Source organism: Rana temporaria, chromosome 1 (assembly GCF_905171775.1).
Source record: "Rana temporaria chromosome 1, aRanTem1.1, whole genome shotgun sequence".
In the NCBI taxonomy this organism is placed as follows: Eukaryota; Metazoa; Chordata; class Amphibia; order Anura; family Ranidae; genus Rana; species Rana temporaria.
In genome coordinates, this window is record NC_053489.1 from 444,613,854 (window position 1) to 444,637,536 (window position 23,683).

Sequence of the window (23,683 nt, forward strand, 5' to 3'; positions counted from 1 at the left end):
GGTAACTCTGGAGGAGCTGCAGAGATCCACAGCTCAGGTGGGACAATCTGTCCACAAATCTGCACTCCACAAATCTGGCCTTTATGGAAGAGCGGAAAGAAACAAGCCATTGTTGAAGGAAAGCCATAATAAGTCCTGTTTACAGTTTGCGAGAAGCCATGTGGGGGACAAAGCAAACATGTGGAAGAAGATGCTCTGGCCAGATGAGGCCAAAATTGAACTGTCCTGGCCTAAACGCAAAATGCTATGTGTGGTGGAAAACGAACACTGCATACACCATCCCACCGTGAAACGTGGTGGCAGCATAATGTTGTGGGGATGCTTTTCTTCAGCAAGGGCAGGGAGACTGGTCAGAGTTGATGGGAAGATATATGGAGCCAAATACAGGGCAATCTTAGAAGAAAACCTGTTCGAGTCTTAAAAAGATTTGAGACTGGGAATGAGGTTCATCTTCCAGCAGGACAATGACCCTAAACATACAACCAGAGCTACAATGGAATCGTTTAGATCAGGGATATGCAATTAGTGGACCTCCAGCTGTTGCAGAACTACAATTCCCATGAGGCATTAGCAAGACTCTGACACCCATAAGCAAGACACCCAGAGGCAGAGGCATGATGGGACTTGTAGTTTTGCAACAGCTGGAGGTCCGCTAATTGCATATCCCTGGTTTAGATCAAAGCATATTCATGTGTTAGAATTGCCCAGTTAAAGTCCAGACTTAAATACAATTGAGAAGATTGGGCATAAATGTCCATCTCTAGATGTGCAAAGCTGGTAGAGACATCCCCAAAAAGACTTGCAGTTGTAATTGCAGCCAAAGGGGGTTCTACAAAGTATTGACTCAGGAGGGCTGAATACAAATGTGCGCCACACTTTTCAAATATTAATTTGTAAAAAAATAAATAAAAAAAATTGAAAGCCATTCATCATTTTCCTTCAACTTCACAATTATGTGCCACTTTGTGTTGGCCTATCACATAAAATCCCAATCAAATACATTTCCATTTTTGGTTGCAACATGACAAAATGTGGAAAATTTCAAGGGGTATGAATACTTTTTGAAGGCACTGTATACAAAATATTTGTAGAAATGAACATGTCCACAGACATATGTTTATAGCTTCAATCCCACAAATGATAAGGCATGTCAAAAAGAGCTCACTTCCCAGCATTTTCATATGCTATACAGTGGGAAGTACAGCTTCGATTTACCTCCAGTACAATTCCAAATCATTGACAACAATGAAGGCTTGTACCCATCAAGTCCATGGTAACATGTACATGACATGGCTTTCTTTCACACTTTACAATAAAGCTAAAAAAAAAAAAGGAGCTAACCTGGATCGTAGGAACCTTAGAGTGCCAGCTCATCTATTTCCTGTAAAAATATCCTTCAGACATAACATGCGTCTAAGTTTTAGGGTGTGGAGAAAGTAGACATTCCACTCACTCAAATCAAAACGGACATTTTTAGCATTGTCTGAAACAAAAATGATGGGTATGGGATAATAAAATGAATTGTCACAATATCAAACACGGTGGGTAGAACAAGCACCCACAATATTCAGTGTTCCAAGCAACTTCAAACAAAAGCGACTGAAACCTGTTTTGCATCTTGGCACCACCTGTTTCTCACCAATTTCAGGAAAACGAAAACTTAAAATGGCGAATTACAATCTGGTTACACTCTTATAAAGATGTAACCAGTAACACACACAGTCCTATGGTTCTTTTGTTTGTAGTCCTCAGTACATGCAATTTCTCTTTTAAGGCAACCCTGGCTCTTCAGGTGCAATAAAACTACAACATCCATGGCCTGCAAAGCATGCTAGGATCATTAGCTTAATGTCAGCTGGAGTTCCACAGGTAGAAAAAGCCTGCTTTAGCATGTAAACTCTTACAAATATTAATACTGCAAATGTTTGGCTATAGTTTCCCTTTACCTTCTATTCTACCATAAAAGGCTTTACAAGTCACTGCCTCCCTGCCAAAAAAAAATAAAAAAATACAAAAGGAAATAAAACCTGAAAAATAAAATGACATTTCGCCATGCTCTCCCATGCAATAACTGATTTTGGTGACATTTTGTTTCTTCTGTTTAGAGTATTAGTTCTGCTTCTTGTGTTCTTTAAAAAAAAAAAAAAAAAAGTCTACTTCTTCTCCACAAAAGTAAAATGCAAAGTGTGCGTGGATAAAAATAAAAGTGGTGTGGCAATTTGGCATTACGTTCCTAATGGAAGATATGTGATGTTTCCTTCTTTGTCCAAACAGACCTCTGCTTGGCCAGTGGTCTCCTGCTTGGCTGTATTAGAAGGAGCAGCCCTCCTGGTGCTAGTGTCTTTTTGTGGTAGCGTCCTATCCTCTGCTAATTTCAGGTTATCGAAGTTCAAGACTTTTTTCTGCTTGGTCAGAGTGTTCTTGGATGGGAGTTCCAAGCGGTCTATTTTGTTATAGACAATCCTGCACATATCTAGAGGAGAGGGTTGGTCAGCCTCATCACTTCCCAGGGCTGATTCATCTGTTATTTGGGTCTTTGAGTCACTGTTCTCCTCATCAACAGGACTTTCTGTATCATCCTGCTCAGTGTCAGACTCCTCTTCCTCCTCCAGTGTCAACTCAAACTGGAATTTGTCTCCAGCGGTGCTCCCCCTGTCTGGGTCTTGATCATCTGGTGGCGGGGATGGACTCTGAGGGATCATGCTATGATACCACTCTCTGTTATCTTCTAACGTATCCAGAATTTCCTGAGCATCAGGGTGCACCAAGTCAGCCCAAGTCTCCCAAAGAGGATGCACAATGTAATCAATGAAACCCACCTGTACAAAGAAAGACACAATTTAGCATCCAGCATAATGCAACTCTGTATTCATTAGTACATCCTTCAAGTGTCACTAAACCCCCATCATAAAAAAAATAAAATGCTGTATTTACATGCTGTTCATACTCACTCAGTCACTATGAGATTTGATTTCTGTATTCTGCAAAAAAAAAAACTGGTTGATCCTGTATTCTACAAAAAACCTGGTTGATCCTGTATTCTGCAAAAAAAACTGGTTGATCCTGTATTCTGCAAAAAAACTGGTTGATCCTGTATTCTGCAAAAAAACTGGTTGATCCTGTATTCTACAAAAAAACTGGTTGATCCTGTATTCTGCAAAACAACTGGTTGATCCTGTATTCTACAAAAAAAAAATGGTTGATCCTGTATTCTACAAAAAAAATGGTTGATCCTGTATTCTACAAAAAAAAACTGGTTGATCCTGTATTCTGCAAAAAAACTGGTTGATCCTGTATTATGCAAAAAAAATGGTTGATCATGTATTCTGCAAAAAAACTGGTTGATCCTGTATTCTACAAAAAAAACTGGTTGATCCTGTATTATGCAAAAAAAAAATGGTTGATCCTGTATTCTGCAAAAAAACCTGGTTGATCCTGTATTCTACAAAAAAAAATGGTTGATCCTGTATTCTGCAAAAAAAAAATGGTTGATCCTGTATTCTGCAAAAAAAAAACTGGTTGATCCTGAATTCTGCAAAAAAAAACTGGTTGATATTTTATTCTGCAAAAAAAATGGTTGATCCTGTATTCTGCAAAACAATTGGTTGATCCTGCTGCTCTCTATATTCGCCTTCTGTTCATAGCTCCAAACCAGCTAGGGATTTTGCAGCTGTAGTGGCAACTCTGCACATGCTAAGTTTTCAGTCATTTTTTATGCTGAGCATTTCCTCCCTATCACATCTGAGCAGCCTATGTGACTATAGAGTCACACATGTTTGAGTATACACAGTGGTAAAGCACACTCCCCTCCCTCCCTTGCTCGCTCACTAACCAGCTAAACACAATGGGGGTAGGATATTACACAACGATTAATTAACCTTCCTCCTATTCTAAGACACAGGCTGGAGGGGCGTGACACAGTCTTACTGGCAGAAATCTGCCCACACCATGTTATTCCCACAAAATAATAAAGATTTAATTTCCATATATATTTGTATGCAAATTTAAGTTTATTGATATTATTCATTTATTTTTACTCTGTATTCCAAAGGCTGTTTTTTTAATAAACATGTGACCATCAGCAGAGGATTAAAAGCTCCTCCTGCTTATGTTTCCCTGTAGACAGGCTGGAAAAGATCAGGGTCATGGGTACTTTTTTTTTTTTTTTTATTAAAATAATTACTCATCCATATAAAGAAATAGAAGGGACAATGTAAATAAACTGTGTGTTTTGTATCACTTTAACTGTATTTTTTTAAAATGCAAGCAGTGTATATACTAGAATTTAACTTCTTGCAGAATCTGAGAAAGAAGCAGCACAAGCAGAAAATCAGTTATGTTTAAATTCTAGGACCATGCTGATAGGTGGGAAACAGAAGAGTGACAGGCGGATGAGTCATCAGTCTGCTGCTTCTCCTTTCATTGTCCAATAAGGAGTGGAGGTGGGTAGGAAGCCCAGTTATGCCTCGTACACAGGGCCGGACTTTGAGAAAAAAAGTCAGATGGGCTTTTTTTCCCCCTCGGAAAGTCCGGCCGTGTGTAGCCTCCATCGGGCTTTTTTTGTCGGAAGTACGACGGACCTTAGAGAACCTGTTTGCTTTCTTTCCGTCGGACGTCCGACGGACTCACGGCGGACTTTTGCATGGTCAAAAGTCCGACCGTATGTACGAGGCATTAGTGTTACTGAACCGCAGCAAAAATGTTTGCAGCCCTGCCAGGCAGGATTGTGCTGTGTGGGGAAGTGGTAAAATGTAAATCCAAGAACTGGATGGATAGAAATAAAAATCATATGGCAAGTAAAATGGCTTTTATCTGTGTGTATATAGTGTAGCTGTTTGCAAGGAGTTCAGATTTTGGCTTCTAGTTTGGAATTACTGCCTACTGAAGTCTACATGTACAAATCTACCCCTGCCCAACACATAATACTAGAACCAACCCTGCAAAAGGCATGCAACCCTGTACTACTCTTGCAACTGCATGCACATGCTAGTAGTGGTATTCTATGCAAGGAAAAATGCACTAAAAAACGAAACTGAGAAAAAGAGGTCCGCTGTTATTGGTGAGTGCTTTATCTGAAATGCTAGTTGCAAGCCTGTCCTGTTAATCCAATGGCAAAAATGTTCTGCATCACTATTTCTAAACAAGTATGCAAATCAGGTGTTCACACTTGCTTGTTTTCAGTGGGTAAAAATAGAACTGTAATCTCGCCATTTATATGTGCATATATTGCAGAAACACTGGGGGAAAAAAAATTGTATTAACGCCTACTTGCAAAAGAGTCCTTACAGCTGCTGTATGTACCAGATATTGTGCAGCTTTCACCACAGGACCCTCTGCTCTATGACTACTGCCTTGGCCTGTTCCAGCTGCCTCTTCCTATGTATAGCAGAACACCAAGTCCTCTGTAAGGGATCCCTTGTGTTGTGCTGCAGAGATGTAGATTCTTCCAATCCCACCCTGCATTTCCACGATTGTGATAACCTTTTCATTGGCTTGCAATCCCTTCCACTAGCAGGTAGCAAAAAGAATAAGGACTAGACAAGGATAGTGTGTGGCACTTTACAGAGAATCTACCTATTTATAGCAAATGAAAGGTTCTTTCCAAAAGCCATCTCCGATACCTTTGCTTATTTAATGCTCTTTTTGTCTCCTGGAGCCAGCATACCCAATGCTTCGAGGCAGGGCTTTTTTCTCAAACAATAGGTGCTGGAACTCAACCATGACCCCCAAAACCATTCCCCCACACACACCCTCCAAATCACATCAAATAGTGGGTGTGGTCAGTCAAATTTCACAAACAGTAGGAGGGTCTTAAAGGGGCATTAAAGCGGGGGTTCACCCTTAGAGGGCACTTTTCCCCCTTAGATTCCTGCTCGTTATTACTAGGGGAATCGGCTATTTATTTTAAAATATGTGCAGTACTTACCCGTTTACGAGACGCATCCTCTCCGTCGCTTCCGGGTATGGGCTTCGGGAATGGGCGTTCCTTCTTGATTGACAGGTTTCCGAGAGGCTTCCGACGGTCGCATCCATCGCGTCACGATTTTCCGAAAGAAGCCGAACGTCGGTGCGCAGGCGCAGTATAGAGCCGCAACGACGTTCGGCTTCTTTCGGCTACGAGTGACGCGATGGATGCGACCGTCGGAAGCCTCTCGGAAGAATGTCAATCAAGAAGGAACGCCCGCTCCCGAAGACCCATACCCGGAAGCGACGGAAGAAGATGCAGCTCGAAAACGGGTAAGTACTGCACATATTTTAATATAAATAGCCGATTCCCCTAGACCGAACGAGCAGGAAGCTAAGGGGAGATTTTTTTTTTTTTTTAAATGGGTGAACTCCCGCTTTAAATACCAGGATTGCATTACATACAGTGTTCAGGGGGGTTAGTGAATCCATCTGGGCACAGATTCTTCAAATTTGATCATGTTGAAATTACTCGCTTAAATTCTGTCAAAGAGATTTCTGCATTAAAGTGGTCTTAAAGCTTTGTTTTGTCTCACTTTTAACCTATTTTAATGTGAGAAGGGAAATCTTGTTGAGATGGAAAATTTGTGGAGCTCCCTACACATGCTTCATGGATGCAATCTGTTAATTCTGTTTTACCGTTATACAGAATCACATATGAGAGTAGACAATGTCCGACATCTCCTATCCCTAAATCCCTCAAGTGATCTGTTATAGGCGATGAGTGGTATAAAAATATATAAAATGATAATACTCCCTCAAGAATGTCAACAAATTAAAACAGCGCTGTTTTAATTTGTTGACACTCTTGAGGGAGTATTATCATTTTATATATTTTTTCACTGATTTGTTATAAACAGCAGCTAGGTATCACTCATCTTTCCTATAAGCGCAACGGTGGGCGGCTAAGAGGGCGCTTTATTTAGACCACCCATTTTTTTTCAATGAGTGGTATAGTCCTGTCTAATAGATCTACCTCTATTTTCTAGATATATTGGCAACGGTTTTATCTTGTATGATGTATAGCCCAGGGCTGGAAATATTCATTGTGAATTATATTGTAGTGCAATTTTAAAGCGGAGTTCCACCCAAAAGTGGAACTTCCGCTTAATCCACTCCTCGCCCCTTACATGCCACATTTGGCATGTCATTTTTTTGTCCCACTTCCTCCTTCTTCCCAGGGACCGCGATACGTCATAGCGCCTACGGCGGCCCCTCCCTGTAGGTCCCAGGCGATCGCCTGTCCAATCAGGTAGCGCAGCGCCGCTTGCAAATGCGCAGTGAGTGCCTGGCCGTGAAGCCCGAAAGCTGTCACGGCCGGGTGCCTGCTTTGAGAATGGAGGCGCCGAAGGAGAGGGGGGAGAGGAGCAGAGCTCCGGGCGTCGCGTTGCTGGACAGTGGACATTTTCTAATACAATTATAAACTACATTTAACATAAATGAAAAATACCTGTGATTTCTCAACAGAAGCATTGTGCTTGTCACACATGGGACTAATTTCCATTCCTTTTTCCCGTTCTCTGTCACCTTGATGGAAAAATTCAATAATGATCCGATCTGTCCATTGACGATACAACTCTAAAGGTTTGGTGGGATTGCTGAGGTCTGCACAGTGCACCATGTTCTGAAGTACCTAGACAAAAAAGCAAAAGGGATATTTCAGATCTCCTGTCTTCTACAGATAAAGTCGAAATATTCCTATATATTGCTGTCTTCCTTTATACACCCCAATATACATACTACCGGGTCTAGGCTAAGAGCAACTCTAAAAAACACATTTTTGGTATTAATAACCTTCCACTTTTGTGAAAAAAAATACAGGAAATAAAAAAATAATAATACAGTTCTACAATTGCAACACAAGTCATATTGTAACTGAATGTTATGAAAAATTACTTTTCTATGTCAATCTGCAGCAGATTATGTACTTTTCTGTAAAATTCAATGCGATAATGGCTACCTGGAGGCGTTCTGTACACTGCTAATGTACAGAATGTTCCCAGAAATGTCATTTCCTGTTTGTGTGTTTGACTCGCTGATTTTCCCAGGAGTCTGAACTAAGTAAAAGTTTAGGCACCCCTGCAAAATACATTTTAGTTTTAGCGAGATACTACGCAAGGGTTTTTTCTAAAGGTGTACAGGCACTGAAGCTTTTATTTTCAGAACACTGCGACCATACGCAAATTTGAATTCATGGCTTGAAGGGGTTCAACCGGGGTGATGCCTGCAACTGAAGGCGAAATATAAAACCTGTATAATAATATTTATCCCGATACCGTTATTTAGATCCAGCAGTTGGACTTTTAGTGATAACAACTGATGCAGCTAAAAGCTGATCGCCTGTTATCCCAACAGCCGCACTTCCTGGGCCTCCCGTCCCGAACAGGAGACATGATCCGGCGTGCCCGCCGGCTAGGCCGAGACTGTAACGAAGTCTCCTATGTAAAAACACGAAAGCGACGTCACAACTGTAAAATTACAGTATTCAGAATTGCAGTTTTTGGCAATCTGAATACTTTTAGGTGCAAAGGGGGTGTTTGGGGCCCCGATCCCTTGATAAAGAATACCTGTCACCACCTATTACTGTCACAAGGGATGTTTACATTCCTTGTGACAGGTATAAAAGTGATCAGAATTTTATTTTTTTAAAGGAACAATGTAAAAAAGTAAAAAAGATTTTTTTTTTAAAGCGCCCCTGTCCCTGCTTGCATACGCAAGTCACGCCCACATATGTAAACGGTCTTAAAATCACACATGTGAGGTATTGCCGCGATCGTCAGAGTGAGAGCAATAATTATAGCAAAAAACCTCCCCTGTAACTCTAACCTGGTAACTTTTTTTTAAAGCGTGGAGATTTTTTAGGTACCATAGTTTGTCACCATTCCATGAGTGTGCGCAATTTCAAAGCATGACATGTTTAGTATCTATTTACTCGGCGTAACATCATCTTTCACATTATACAGTAAAACCTTGGTTTGAGAGCGTTTTGCAAGACAAGCAACATTTTGAAATACATTTTGGCTTGATATACAAGAGATATCTTGATATAGGAGTAGCGTCATGTCACAACTGAGTGTAAAATAGTGTAGCAATATAGTTACATTTAATGAGGTACAACATTTAGAAACTCACATGGTTGATGATTAAAACAGACACATCTACGTATGCAGGCATCCGGGGTAAAGCTGTCCACATAGACCATTCTCCTCACCGCCATTGATGTCGTCCCTTCCTGGTTCAAGCCTCGCTTTCAGATTGCTCTACTGCAGGGTAGTCTTCCCGGTCACGACTGCAGACCGACAGCGGTGAGGAGGACGGTTTATGTGGATCGTTTTACCCCAGATCCCTGCATACTTAGATGTGCCTCTTTTAATCATCAACCATGTGAGTTGCTAAATGTTGTACCTTCATTAAATGTAACCATATTGCTACACTTAGAGGCACCTCTCTTCTCTTTTATACTCTGTAGCTCCTGCTGGATTTTGCTTCTAATCCCATTGGGGAGGCCGCCATTTGTGGATGGATATTTTATGGTTACACAACTTATCACTAGGGGTGCTGAATTTAATCCCAGCATCGTGATTTGAGTGTCCCCGATGCGGCATCGGTGCATGCGACCCGAAAAATCGATGTCCGTGATGTCATCCGACATGCGATGCCCCTCCCGGGAGAGTGCTCTGAGCGTGCCTGTCAAAAGAACTTTTTTGTAATAAATACTGTGTTATAACCCATTAAGTGGCCACCGCAGTATGTGCTTTTTAAAATATATGCAATGCCATACCTAATTTCTCAGTGTGTGTATATAACTGTATACTATATGCCGCTCATGTGACTGCCTGGTCTGGCCCGCCCCTCTCGTCTCAAGTCTCTCGCTCTCCTGATGTCAGTGGGAGTTCTCAGCCCCACCCACTGACTGTAGCTATCAGATCAGAAAAGAGGAGGGCGGGGCTGAGAACTCCCACTGACGTCAGTAGAGATAGAGAGAGAGACATAAAACTTGAGAGGAGAGAGGTGGGCCGGACCAGGCAGTCACTTCAGCGGCATATACAGTTATATACACACTGAGAAATGAGGTATGGAGTTGCATATATTTTAAAAAGCACATACAGCGGTGGCCACTTAATGGGTTATAACTGCATTTATTACCACACAGGTATTTTAACAGCAGTGTGTAGAGTGCAAATGTGTTTGTACTCTACTTACACCGGCTCCTAGCCTCCTACACGTGCTAACTCCTAGTGTGCTGGAAGGTGCAAAGCCCAGAGAAATGTCAGCACAGAGACAGTAGTACAGAGAACTTCACAGGGCTGTTTGTCAGTTGTGGATTCAAATCCCTCCTGACCTCCCAGCAGCAGTGTGTGTGAATTCCTGTACCCTGTAGTACACTTCTTAAAGTGGAGTTCCACCCTATTTTTAGTTTATTAAAAGTCATTAGCTACAAAAAGTGAAGCTGCTGACTTTTATTAAACTGACACTCACCTGTCGATGGCCCAGCGATGCGGCCGCACAGAGCCCGCTCCTTTCCCACTCCTCTCCACCGTCAAATCTACTGTGGGCACCCGGCCATGACAGCTTACGGCTTCACGGCCGGGTGCGCACTGCCATTGGCCAGCCAATCTTCTGGGACCTGTGTTGGGTCCCAGAAGATTGCAGGGAGGAAGGGTCGCCTAGGCAGCCCAAAAAGCACATCAGTAATTGTGATGCATCGCGGAATCGTTGACCAGATAATCAAAATCGAATCGTGAGACCAGTGAAGATGCGCACCCTTACTTATCACATTGCTATAATCTTTATATATGGACTATAAACTGAAGGACTTATGAATAAATGGTTGTGGAACCAATTATTTGAGTTTTCGTTATTTCTTATGGGAAAGTTTGCTTTGATATACAAGTCCTTTTGGATTACAAACATGCTTCTGGAACCAAGTATGCTCGCAATCCAAGGTTTTACTGTGCAAAAAAATTGGGCTAACTTTACTTTAGTTTTTTTTTAATTCATGAACGTCTTTTTTCCCCATAAAATTGCGCTTGAAAGACTGCGCAAATACCGTGTGACATAAAATATTGCATTGTAACAGCTTTTACATCAGAGCAGAAAAGGTAGGACTCTGCAAGTTTGTAAAAATCCCTTAAATGTACATTAATTATCAAGAGGGATTTTTTTTTCCTTTTTTCATCAAAAGGGGAGTTGCTCTTTAAGAACTTAAATAAGCATCATATGGTTCTTTGCTGTATACCATCACGTCTGCCCTTTCTGAAAACAAACATTAATAAATGTTCCCCCTATAAATATGGTTATTCTGTTAAATGCTGCTCCTGTTTGTAACCACTTCTTCCTTCCATGTCTTAGCTGAACAGGTTTGAAACAGAATGAAAGTCCTATGATACAATTAATTTTCTCTGTTTTGCTACTGCATCAGGAATGCTGCCAATCTGATGGTGGGAAGGGGGCATGCAGGGAGTTTGTGAGAGTGTCAGATACAACCTGGCTAAATAATTGCTTCCTTACTGCATGAAGGCTAAGTAAACATTTTGGTTGGCAGCAACTTGTGACTAGGCAGCTAAGCTTTTTAGGGCAATTTTCTGCTTTAAATTAGGTTGAAGTTCTTTAATGTGAACCAGTGATGTGATAAAAACTGCCAGCCTGTGATGCCTGCAAGTCTGTGTGTAAATCCCTGATGAAGTTTAAGTGAGCTGGGGCAGCCTAGGATTCCAGTGGCTATGTGGTTAGCACTTCCACCTAGCAGCACTAGGGTCGTCTGTTCGTATCCCAACCACAGCACTACCTGCCTGGAGTTTGCATGTTCTCCCTGTGCCTGCCAACAAAGACATGCTAGTAGGGTAATTGGCTCCTGTCTAAATTGGTCGTAGTAAATATATGCGAGTTAGGGGCCTTAGATTGTAAGCTCCTTGAGGACAGGACTGATGTGAATGTACAATATATGTGTAGAGCGCTGCGTAAATGTTTATGTGCTGAAAGTGTACTTACTGCACGCTCTCAGGACAAAGACTAGTCCAAACTAAAGATTGGTAGCTGGTGGGATCGTCTTCTGATCACATGACCACTTTGACAGTGGTCATATGATTGCTGATCCTTCCTGCCCTGTGGGTGCTCCAAACTGTTTAAAGGGAAGCTGGGACAGGTGGGAAGGGGTTAAGTTCAGTGGCACCCAACACACAGGCCCCTGGGTTGCATGTAGACCATTGTGCTTCATACCTCAATTTAATTCCTGAGCACAGCAGGCCATGCACTGAGTCCCAACTTTGTTTTAAAAGGTCCGTGATGTTTATTGCTGGGGTCACCTGCTGTTAGTGACAGCTCTGGTCTAGTTCTCAGCCTAGGAAACGTAACTGCATTTTTTAGGGGGCGATGCCGCCCCCCAGGCGACTGCGCTTTAGCCGAATGTTGGCTACAGCACGATCGTCCAGTTCTATTGATGCCCTCCCAGAGCTGCACCCTCAAGAGGCATGCATCCGGCACGATCTGTGATTTTTGGATATAGCTGATCACAGATCGGAGTAAAGAGACATTTTACCACGTGATCAGCTGTGCACAATTACAGCTGATCACAATCTAAACACACTTGCCGGTTATCAACATTCCTTTCCTCACACTCTCACAGTGTGAGGCGAGGAGAGCCTGTAAACCAGCAAGTGTAAAAGGGGCCATCTGCACTGATAATCAGGGCACTGATTATCAATGCAGCCCCAACAGTACCCATCAGTGCGGCCTATCGGTGCTGCCAATCGGTGACTCCTCGCTAGTGCCACCTTTTAGTGTCCTTCAGTACCACCTATCAGTGCCCATGAGTGCCGCCTATCAGTGCCTCCTCATCAGTGCCACCTCATCCTATGTGCTGCTGACCCCATCCCCTGCTTTAATGACCACATATATGGTACTTAAAAAAAAAAAAAAAAAGAAGAAGAAGAGGAGTGCAGTTAAAACTGGGAAAGGGGAACCTGTGCCACTAAAAACACTGGCCCAGATTCAGGTAGATCGGAGCAATATTTGCGTGGGCAAAGAGCAAAGATTTTTCTCTGCGCCCACGCAAATATTTCGATTTGCCCGCGATTCACGGAGCAGTAGCTCCGTAAATTGCACGGGCGCTATGCTAATTAGCCCTGCGTAAGGGCGCCTAATGTAAATGATCCCGCCGGGGGCGGGAATCATTTAAATTATGCGCGCTCCCGCGCCGAGCGAACAGCGCATGCTCCGTCGGGAAACTTTCCCGACGTGCATTGCGGCAAATGACGTTGCAAGGACTTCATTTGCTTCTAAGTGAACGTGAATGGCGTCCAGCGCCATTCACGAATCACTTACGTAAACGACGTGAAATTAAAATTTCACGAGCGGGAAGCGCAGCTATACTTTAGCATTGGTTGCCCCTGCTATTAGCAGGAGCAACCTTGCGCTAAAGTTGCCGTACGGAAACTCCGTACCTGGCGTGCGCTGGGCCCGGGCAAGTTTTGTGAATCGGTGGTAGTATGCAATTTGCATACTATACGCCGATCACAATGGCCGCGCCCCCTAGCGGCCAACGCAAGAATGCAGCCTGGGATATGAAGGCATAAGGAGGCTTATGTCTGTCATATCCTAGGCTGCAGTCGGTGTAACGAGGTTCCTGAATCAGGAGCACTCGTTACACCGGAGCAAGTAAGCACTTGCGCAGCGCAACCTATGGTTGCGCGGGCGCAAGTGCTTCTTGAATCTGGGCCACTGTCAGAGGTTCTAAACCTTCCTCACTCTACTAAAAATCTCTTTTTATTTTCATCTGTGTTTCTATCGGGAGATTTTCCATCACTTCCTGCCCTGTGTTAAAATCCGATTGTACAATCTACTGAGCTTAGATTTTGAGCCGCTAATAAAATATCAGAATACCTTATATGCATAGGCTTGTTTTGGGGCACTACCCACCAGCTAGGAGGCTAGATCTTTGCCTTTGATCGTCTACCCTCTGTTAGCAAGTCATGGATCATGGATCAAGTGTCCACCAACTTTACCACAACCTTGCCAAATGCTGTGCATAAATCTCCAAAAAGGCCAGCCCCACCGAATAACCGCTACCATATGTCTATAGGCGGACATGCTGCTTTTATTACTGTTTGCTAGTTAGAATTTAGGTCCAAGACAGGAATCCATTACCTTTTGCTTTCCATTTTTTATTTTAATATGTATAAATCTGCATTTTTTTTATTACCTGTATGCGATCAGAGTAATTATCCAGTAACAGGACACCCAAACTAGTCACTTTCTTTGTTTCCACCATCGTCTTCAGGTCAGCCAATAAGTTCATGTGTTTAGACATATCAGTAGCCAGTACCTAGGAAGGAAGGAAATTTTACTCAGAGCTGAGCAGTTAAAGAGATGCCCTCATGATTGGATGTATATAATACGTTTATTTTCAGCTTCCTTACTAAACATTTTTGCCTACAGCCTACTATTAAAATGTACTTTGTCTGAACTAGATTAAAGCTGAAAACCAGTTTAAATGTTTTTTCTTTTTGGAGATTTCCTTTGTACTATGATATTGGTGAAAATATTAACCTTTCCCCTCACCATACTGTACACTTTACAGTATTTATATCAGGGTTTACAATTTCAAGTCCTGAGCTACTAGCCAGGCCTTAAGGGTTACTTGCCACCAGTTGCCCCACCCAACCCTTGCCATGCCCTGCCACCTAAACACACCCTCATAAATTATCTCATGAAATGACACTTAAATGCAGAATTAAGTTACAAAATAAATATTAACAACAACTTTATCAGTGTAGTCTCACCAGAGCCGGCAGTGACACACCTCTTTTCCCCCCTATCCGGGAGCGTGGCTCGAGGGGTATTCATCATCATATCGTTGTTGACAAGCCTTTTATACTATTTTGTTTGTGAGTAGTTATATTTTAGCTTATCTATTTATTAAATTGTCAAACGGTAATACACTAGGCTGGTGCGCCTTTCTTTTTCTTCTTTTTGTTCTCTGCTAGGATGTTCCCCGTCCCTGAAGGGCAGCAAGGCCTTTATTACCAGTTTTGACATATGTGGAAATTCCCATGCGGAATATTGATTAACTGTCGGACAATCCACCCATGCGCAGGAGCTTGTGTTTTCTGTCTAGTCTCACCAGAGCCCAACAATGCAGTCTCACCAGGGCCCATCAATACAGAATGATTGGTGCCCATCAATACAGCGTGATCTGTGCCCATCAATACAGCCTCACCAGTGCAGAGGAAGTGGCGAGCCGGCTGGATAATTAGAAAGCGGGGATTTCCCGCTGTAATAACTTTCTTTTGAATTGCCAGGTGTTTACGGCACTCACCGTCACACAGTCCCGCCTCCTGGCCCGGCGCCTTTAATGACGTCACATGTCCCAGGCATTCTGTCTATCAAATGCGCCGAGCCTGGAGGTGGGACTGCGTGATGGTGAATGCCTGGAACACCCAGCAATTCAAAAGAAAGCCGTTACAGCCGGCTTTTCCCGCTCTCTGATGATCTGGCCAGCTCACCTCTTCCTCTACTCTCTCTTCCCCTGGCTGGGAGAATGGCTCCTGTTGAGAAAAAGTCCCTAAATCAATCCAGTTCTTATTACTATCCATTACAACATATTTCATTATACTTCATCACATCTACATTCATACCCTTTTGTGTCTTAATGTTATAACTCCATAATAGTTTTCATGTCACAATATTAGTGCCACTTAATTGGCATTTTTACATGATTTACATAAAACACAAAATATAAAATTTATAAAGCACGAAAAACAAAATATATAAAATATAAATAACATTTATTCACGCAACACATTTACTCTTATTTTTATTTCACTCTTTATTACATCACACTAGAAATATTTTTAATATTTGTATGTATTTTAAGTTCTCTCTCTCTCTCTCTCCCAAACAAAATTGATGTCCTTTTTTCCCCACAAATAGAGCTTTCTTTTGGTGGTATTTGATTACCCATGCGGTTTTTATTTTTTGCGCTATAAACAAAAATAGAGCGACAATTTTGAAAAAAAATCCAATATTTTTTACTTTTTGCTGTAATAAATATCCCCCAAAAACATATATAAAAAATATTTTCCTCAGTTTAGGCCGATACGTATTCTTCTACCTATTTTTGGTAAAAAAATATCGCAATAAGCGTTTATCGATTGGTGTGCGCAAAATTTATAGCGTTTACAAAATAGGGGATAGTTTTATTGCATTTTTTTTTTTTTTTACTACTAATGGCGGCGATCAGCGTTTTTTTTCGTGACTGCGACAATATGGCGAACACTTCGGACAATTTTGACACATTTTTGGGACCATTGTCATTTTCAAATGCTTTTAAATTGCATTGTTTATTGTGAAAATGACAGTTGCAGTTTGGGAGTTAACCACAGGGGGCGCTGTAGGAGTTAGGGTTCACCTAGTGTGTGTTTACAACTGTAGGGGGGTGTAGCTGTAGGTCTGACGTCATCGATCGTGTCTCCCTATAAAAGGGATCACTCGATCGATGCAGCCGCCACAGTGAAGCACGGGGAAGCCGTGTTTACATACGGCTCTCCCCGTTCTTCAGCTCCGGGGAGCGATCGCGAGGGGGCGGCTAGAAACGAATAGCCGCGCCCTCATCCCGGATCGCTCCCTGAGGCTTACCGACCGCCGCATGTACCGGAAGGGGGTCCCGATCGGACCCCCGTCCCGCGGAAAGGCAGCGACGTGCGGTCACGTCGTTCTGCCTGCCCGTGCTAAATTTGCAGACGTAAATGTACATGCGGCGGTCGTTAAGCAGATAAAGTAACGCAGTGCCGTATCACAAAAAATAAATAAAATCGCTTAGTCATTAAGTGGTTAATAAGTAAGCTTGTATATTTATAATAATTTAAAAAACAGTATTTGAGTTAGAAATGCAATAAAATTCCTTGAATGACTATGTATGTGTGTGTATATATATATATATATATATATATATATATATATATATATATATATTGGGCTGACAGAGTGCCAGACAACGTGGAGGAGAACTAGGGATAATGGGGTCGATTCACTAAAGGCAAATCCACTGTGCACTACAAGTGCTCTTGGAAGTGCAGTCGCTGTAGATCTAAAGGGGAAGATCTGAAATGAGGGGAAGCTTTGTTGATTTCTATCCTCCAATCATGTACAAGTAAAAATGCTGTATTTTATTTTCCTTGCATGTTCCCCTCAGCAGGGCCGGTGATAAGGAAGTACAGGCGACCCTCCCCCCCTTGCTGCCCATCCACGCCACTGAGCATATTGGTTGCTACTGTCCTCTTTAATAGAGGATCGTCCTGTCCTCCTAGCCAGCCCACATAGTATACTAGAAGGCCAGGACTCACCAGTGATGTCAGGACTCAGGAGGGAACTTGAGATACCAATTGGCTGAGGAGGCAGCAGAAGGCAGTGCCGCCTTTGGCACCGCCTCCTCAGCCAATGGGTTCACAGGGAGACCTGTCCCTCACTTTCATTAAAACTTCGCCCCACGGTCTTCCTGACTTGGTGCAAGCACTGGATGTAGCGACTTTCAATGGAGCTCCTGAGCAAACTGCAATGATTTGTCCAGGTAGTAATAAAAGCAAACTGGGGATCTGTTAGTCCCTGTTACTGTGCAGCGCATGCTCCCTATCAATAGCACTCATTGTAATGTCACCTATATTCAGTGGCATATCATCCATGTGTGTAGGGCGTTCACTGCACACAGGCCCAGAAGGGGGGGGGGGGGAGTTGGCGGTGCTCTGACCCACCCTGCAGGCATGGATGATCCATCGGCAGGGTCCCATCTTTTCATCCATAAAGCTCCGGGTGCCACATTGAAGAAAGGGGGGGGGGCACTGACAGAAGAAATTACAGTAATTTCACTGCTCCTGTGGCCAGTTCGGCGTGCCTGGAGGGATGCCTGTGCAGTGATAGCTCAGCCAAGGAAACAAAAAAAGTGTCCAAAAGAAGACTTCCACCACTGGCTTCCTCTGCTGGGCTCTGCAATAGAGGAGTCATCAGTCAGAGCCTGGCAGAGAAGTGAACAGAGGACGTTTTTCTTTTGCGAGATAGTCTGAGCTATCACTGCACTGGCATCGCCGGCATTCCTCCAGATGAGAAAAATCAGCAGACAATGAAAGTGAGAGGGTGATTTCTTCTACAGGATTCCAGATGCATCAGGTAGCCAGGTAAGGAGCACCAGTTCCCCCCCCTCCCCACAGACTGGCAGTGGCCCCAAACTGCCCCTACTAAGCTCCAAGACCCCTCCCCATCTTTCCCCACTAATCAACAGGACCCCTCCATCTCTCCCAACTAAGCTCCAGGACCCCATCTCTCCCCACCAAGCACCAGGACCCCCCCCCCATCTCTCCCCACTAAGCACCAGGACCCCCCCCATCTCTCCCCACTAAGCACCAGGACCTGCCCATCAAGCACCAGATACCCCCCCCCCCACCAAGCACCAGGACCCCCAATCTCTCCCCACCAAGCACCAGGACCCCCCTATCTCTCCCCACCAAGCACCAAGACCCCCATCTCTTCCCACCAAGCACCAAGACCCCCCATCTCTCCCCACCAAGCACCAAGACACCCCATCTCTCCCCACCAAGCACCAAGACCCCCCATCTCTCCCCACCATGCACCAGGACTCCCCCACTGAGCACCAAGACCCCTACATCTCTCCTCACTAAGTACCAGGACCCCCAACTCCCCCCACTAAGCACCAAGGCCCCCCCCACTAGACACCAGGAGCCCTCCACCAAGCACCAGGACCCCCCATTTCTCCTCTTTGAAGACAAAGCTGCATTCTTTTAAGAAGGTATGCTGGGTTGGCCGTTAGCCAGGATATGCTGCAAACAGAAGCCCCGCTGAAAGCAGCAAATGGTCAACTTTGGACAGAGACAAAAGAAAAAAACGTTTTCCTAAAGAATTGGAAAAAAACACTGCGCTAAACAAAAAAAAAACGTAGATGCTGCCAGTACCAAAAAATTGTAGGTACAAATTTAGATAACGTGTTATAATATAATATAAGGTACGGCGCAAAAGCAATATATGTGAGAAATTTGATAATGACACCAAAAAATAAAAAAATCAATACGAGTGAAAAAATTAATAATACCACCAAAATATATGAATGAGGAATTAATAACAAATAACGTAAATTATGTGCATGTGCAAAATAAATTGTGAATACAAAAACTGCAACCATAAGATAAAATGGATATGTGATTAATCCAAAATATGAACATATAATAACATGCCCTATTGCTGAATAGGTAAAAGTGAATGAAAAAAGATTCAAAAAGGTCCCAAGTGAAATTAAGTGGGTCCAAAATCTTCTTATCATAAGTGATGTGACATCAGAGAAATCACTTCCTTCCACTAAGTGAACACCCGTGTGATAGAGATGTAGTCTCCTTACCAGATGATAAGACCACAAGCACGGCAGTCAAACAAGGCACAGGGCGTTTAGAGTCTCCCAAAAAGACTTATGGCTGGAGCCGGTTCTTATATGCTGAGTCAGACGTTGATACAGATCTCAGATGATAAGGCCGTGCTTGTGGTTTTATCATCTGATCTGTATATAGTGCAGTCAGTGTAGTATATATAATACAGTGGAGCGTATATAGTGTCATCAGTGTAGTATATATATATATATATAATACAATGCAGAGTATATAGGGCAGTCAGTGTAGAATATAATACAGTTCAGAGTATATAGTGCAGTCAGCGTAGTATATATAATACATTGCAGGGTATATAATACAGTGTATTGAAGTGGTTAAGGGGCACCCTATGACAGAATTAAGAAAAATAAGACCCTTTGGGTCTGGCATGGATTTTAAGGGGAACGCAACGCCAAAACCTTATACGAGCAAGCAGCCTGGCAGGCCAGGAAAGGGAGGGGGGACAAGCGAGTGAACCATACCAGGCTGCTTGCCCTCATGGGAAGGGTGCCTTGGGGTGCTATTTTTCGATCTATCCATCATCAAGCACCCCGCACATCGCAGGACACTTTTTTTAAATAAAGGAATTGTCAAAAACTGTCTGTTGTGGTTTTTATTTTGACACTTTTATTGGTGAAGGGGTAGGGGTACAATGTAGCCGATACCCATTCACATAGGGGGTTCAGGGCCAGATTCTGATAAGTGGGGGGGCAGACACCGACAACCAATGGCCAGGGTTGCTGGGAAGAGGCTCTCGTCCCCATCAACATTGGGATAGAGCCCCCCCCATGCTAAGGGCATGTGGCCTGGTATGGTTCAGGAAGGGCTGCATGCTCAGATAAGGGTCTGGTATAGATTTGGGGGGCGCCAATTTTTAAAAAATATTTTGGCATTTTTTTGATTTTGTCGAGAGCCGGCAATACATTACAGCCGTGAGCAAGTTTATATGACATTTTTTCCCTTAGAAATTTCATGATTGCTGCAGCACTGTTCGACACATCGCACAGATAAGCCACTAGACACAATATTTAAAGGAATATTTCATTTTTATTGTTTCACTAAGCATTACAATCACTGCTTCTGAAAAAACTGTAGTTCTAAAAACTTTTTTTTTGCATGTATACACGTCCCCTAGGGCAGTACCCAGGTCCCCATACACTTTTTATGGCAATAACATGTATAGAAGGATTTTTCATGTTCTTGTCTCAGACTTTAATAGGGTTTGCTAGAACTTTTTGCCTGTTCGAGATGTTCTGGTGCAAACCAAACCGGGGGGTGTTTGGCCCATCCTTACCTGAGGTCTTCAAAATCCAGAATGCTGCATTATAGTGACAGGAGCTTTCATAAAAGGTACACTGGCCTGTCTCTTTTTGCCCCTTATCAGATATTAAATGTGGTAATCAGCTTCATTGGCTAACAAGAAGGGTGTAAGGCGAGTCAGAGCACAGCCACATGGTTTTAGGGGTGTCTGTGGTCACTTTCAGGTAGGTCAAGCCAACAGCATGCCTTTGGTAAAGAATTCAAGATTGGTCTCCACTTAATGGTAAATGTTATGGGATATCTTTTTTTTTTTAATCAAAGGAAAACTGCAACAAAGGCTTAACCACTAGCCGACCGCGCACCGTCATTATACGGCGGCAGGTCGGCTCTCCTGGGCGAGAGCCCGTAGCTATACGGCGGCTCTTTGAGCCGCCACTAGGGGGCGCGCGCCCCCGCTCGCCCTCGACTCCCGTGCGTGTGCCCGGCGGGCTCGATCGCCGCCGGGCACACGCGATCGCTCGTTACAGAGCGGGGACCGGGAGCTGTGTGTGTAAACACACAGCTCTCGGTCCTGTCAGGGGGGGAAATGCTGATCTTCTGTTCATACAATGTATGAACAGAGGATCAGTGTTTCCCCTAGTGAGGCCACCCCCCCCCCCCACAGTAAGATAACACACAGGGACATACTTAACCCCTTCCCCGCCCCCTAGTGTTAACCCCTTCACTGCCAGTGGCATTTTTATAGTAATCCAATGCATTTTTATAGCACTGATCGCTATAAAAATGCCAATGGTCCCAAAAATGTGTCAAAAGTGTCCGAAGTGTCCGCCATAATGTCGCAGTACCGAAAAAAAAATCGCTGATCGCCGCTATTACTAGTAAAAAAATATATTAATAAAAATACCATAAAAATACCCCCTATTTTGTAAATGCTATAACTTTTGCGCAAACCAATCAATGAACGCTTATTGCGATTTTTTTTAACGAAAAATATGTAGACGAATACGTATCGGCTTAAACTGAGGAAAAATTTTTTTTTTTTTATATATTTTTGGGGGATATTTATTATAGCAAAAAGTAAAAAATATTCATTTTTTTTCAAAATTGTCGCTCTATTTTTGTTTATAGCGCAAAAAATAAAAACCGCAGAGGTGATCAAATACCACCAAAAGAAAGCTCTATTTGTGGGAAAAAAGGACGCCAATTTTGTTTGGGAGCCACGTCGCACGACCGCGCAATTGTCAGTTAAAGCGGCGCAGTCCCGAATCGCAAAAAGTGCTCTGGTCTTTGGGCAGCAATATGGTCCGGGGGTTAAGTGGTTAATAAATGATCCTCCTACTCCGGAAATTCACAGCAATCCCATATACAGGGAGTGCAGAATTATTAGGCAAATGAGTATTTTGACCACATCATCCTCTTTATGCATGTTGTCTTACTCCAAGCTGTATAGGCTCGAAAGCCTACTACCAAGCATATTAGGTGATGTGCATCTCTGTAATGAGAAGGGGTGTGGTCTAATGACATCAACACCCTATATCAGGTGTGCATAATTATTAGGCAACTTCCTTTCCTTTGGCAAAATGGGTCAAAAGAAGGACTTGACAGGCTCAGAAAAGTCAAAAATAGTGAGATATCTTGCAGAGGGATGCAGCACTCTTAAAATTGCAAAGCTTCTGAAGCATGATCATCGAACAATCAAGCGTTTCATTCAAAATAGTCAACAGGGTCGCAAGAAGCGTGTGGAAAAACCAAGGCGCAAAATAACTGCCCATGAACTGAGAAAAGTCAAGCGTGCAGCTGCCAAGATGCCACTTGCCACCAGTTTGGCCATATTTCAGAGCTGCAACATCACTGGAGTGCCCAAAAGCACAAGGTGTGCAATACTCAGAGACATGGCCAAGGTAAGAAAGGCTGAAAGACGACCACCACTGAACAAGACACACAAGCTGAAACGTCAAGACTGGGCCAAGAAATATCTCAAGACTGATTTTTCTAAGGTTTTATGGACTGATGAAATGAGAGTGAGTCTTGATGGGCCAGATGGATGGGCCCGTGGCTGGATTGGTAAAGGGCAGAGAGCTCCAGTCCGACTCAGACACCAGCAAGGTGGAGGTGGAGTACTGGTTTGGGCTGGTATCATCAAAGATGAGCTTGTGGGGCCTTTTCGGGTTGAGGATGGAGTCAAGCTCAACTCCCAGTCCTACTGCCAGTTTCTGGAAGACACCTTCTTCAAGCAGTGGTACAGGAAGAAGTCTGCATCCTTCAAGAAAAACATGATTTTCATGCAGGACAATGCTCCATCACACGCGTCCAAGTACTCCACAGCGTGGCTGGCAAGAAAGGGTATAAAAGAAGAAAAACTAATGACATGGCCTCCTTGTTCACCTGATCTGAACCCCATTGAGAACCTGTGGTACATCATCAAATGTGAGATTTACAAGGAGGGAAAACAGTACACCTCTCTGAACAGTGTCTGGGAGGCTGCGGTTGCTGCTGCACGCAATGTTGATGGTGAACAGATCAAAACACTGACAGAATCCATGGATGGCAGGCTTTTGAGTGTCCCTGCAAAGAAAGGTGGCTATATTGGTCACTGATTTGTTTTTGTTTTGTTTTTGAATGTCAGAAATGTATATTTGTGAATGTTGAGATGTTATATTGGTTTCACTGGTAAAAATAAATAATTGAAATGGGTATATATTTTTTTTTTGTTAAGTTGCCTAATAATTATGCACAATAATAGTCACCTGCACACACAGATATCCCCCTAAAATAGCTAAAACTAAAAACAAACTAAAAACTACTTCCAAAAATATTCAGCTTTGATATTAATGAGTTTTTTGGGTTCATTGAGAACATGGTTGTTGTTCAATAATAAAATGAATCCTCAAAAATACAACTTGCCTAATAATTCTGCACTCCCTGTATGGGACAGTCTTATGAACGAAAACATTCTCTCCTCCATTCACAGATTATGTTACATGCAGTGTAACCAATGCATGGGCTTTTCTCAATGGAGGTAGGAGTGAGGAGGG

At 43.1% G+C, this 23,683-nt stretch overlaps 1 protein-coding gene across 4 annotated transcripts in view; it reads right to left on the reverse strand.

Annotated features, from left to right (window-relative positions):
• Nucleotides 1–1,321: 1,321 nt before the first annotated feature.
• Nucleotides 1,322–23,683, reverse strand: part of PDE4C (phosphodiesterase 4C) — a 368,145-nt gene continuing 345,783 nt past the window's right edge. For all 4 annotated transcript variants that reach the window (XM_040326959.1, XM_040326973.1, XM_040326966.1 and 1 more), the window contains 3 exons: nt 14,165–14,287; nt 7,415–7,597; nt 1,322–2,819 (listed from right to left, as the gene is read on the reverse strand). In XM_040326959.1, coding sequence (XP_040182893.1) covers nt 2,226–2,819; nt 7,415–7,597; nt 14,165–14,287 — 900 coding nt within the window. In that variant the 3' untranslated portion in view covers nt 1,322–2,225. The remainder of the gene's footprint in view (nt 2,820–7,414; nt 7,598–14,164; nt 14,288–23,683) is intronic.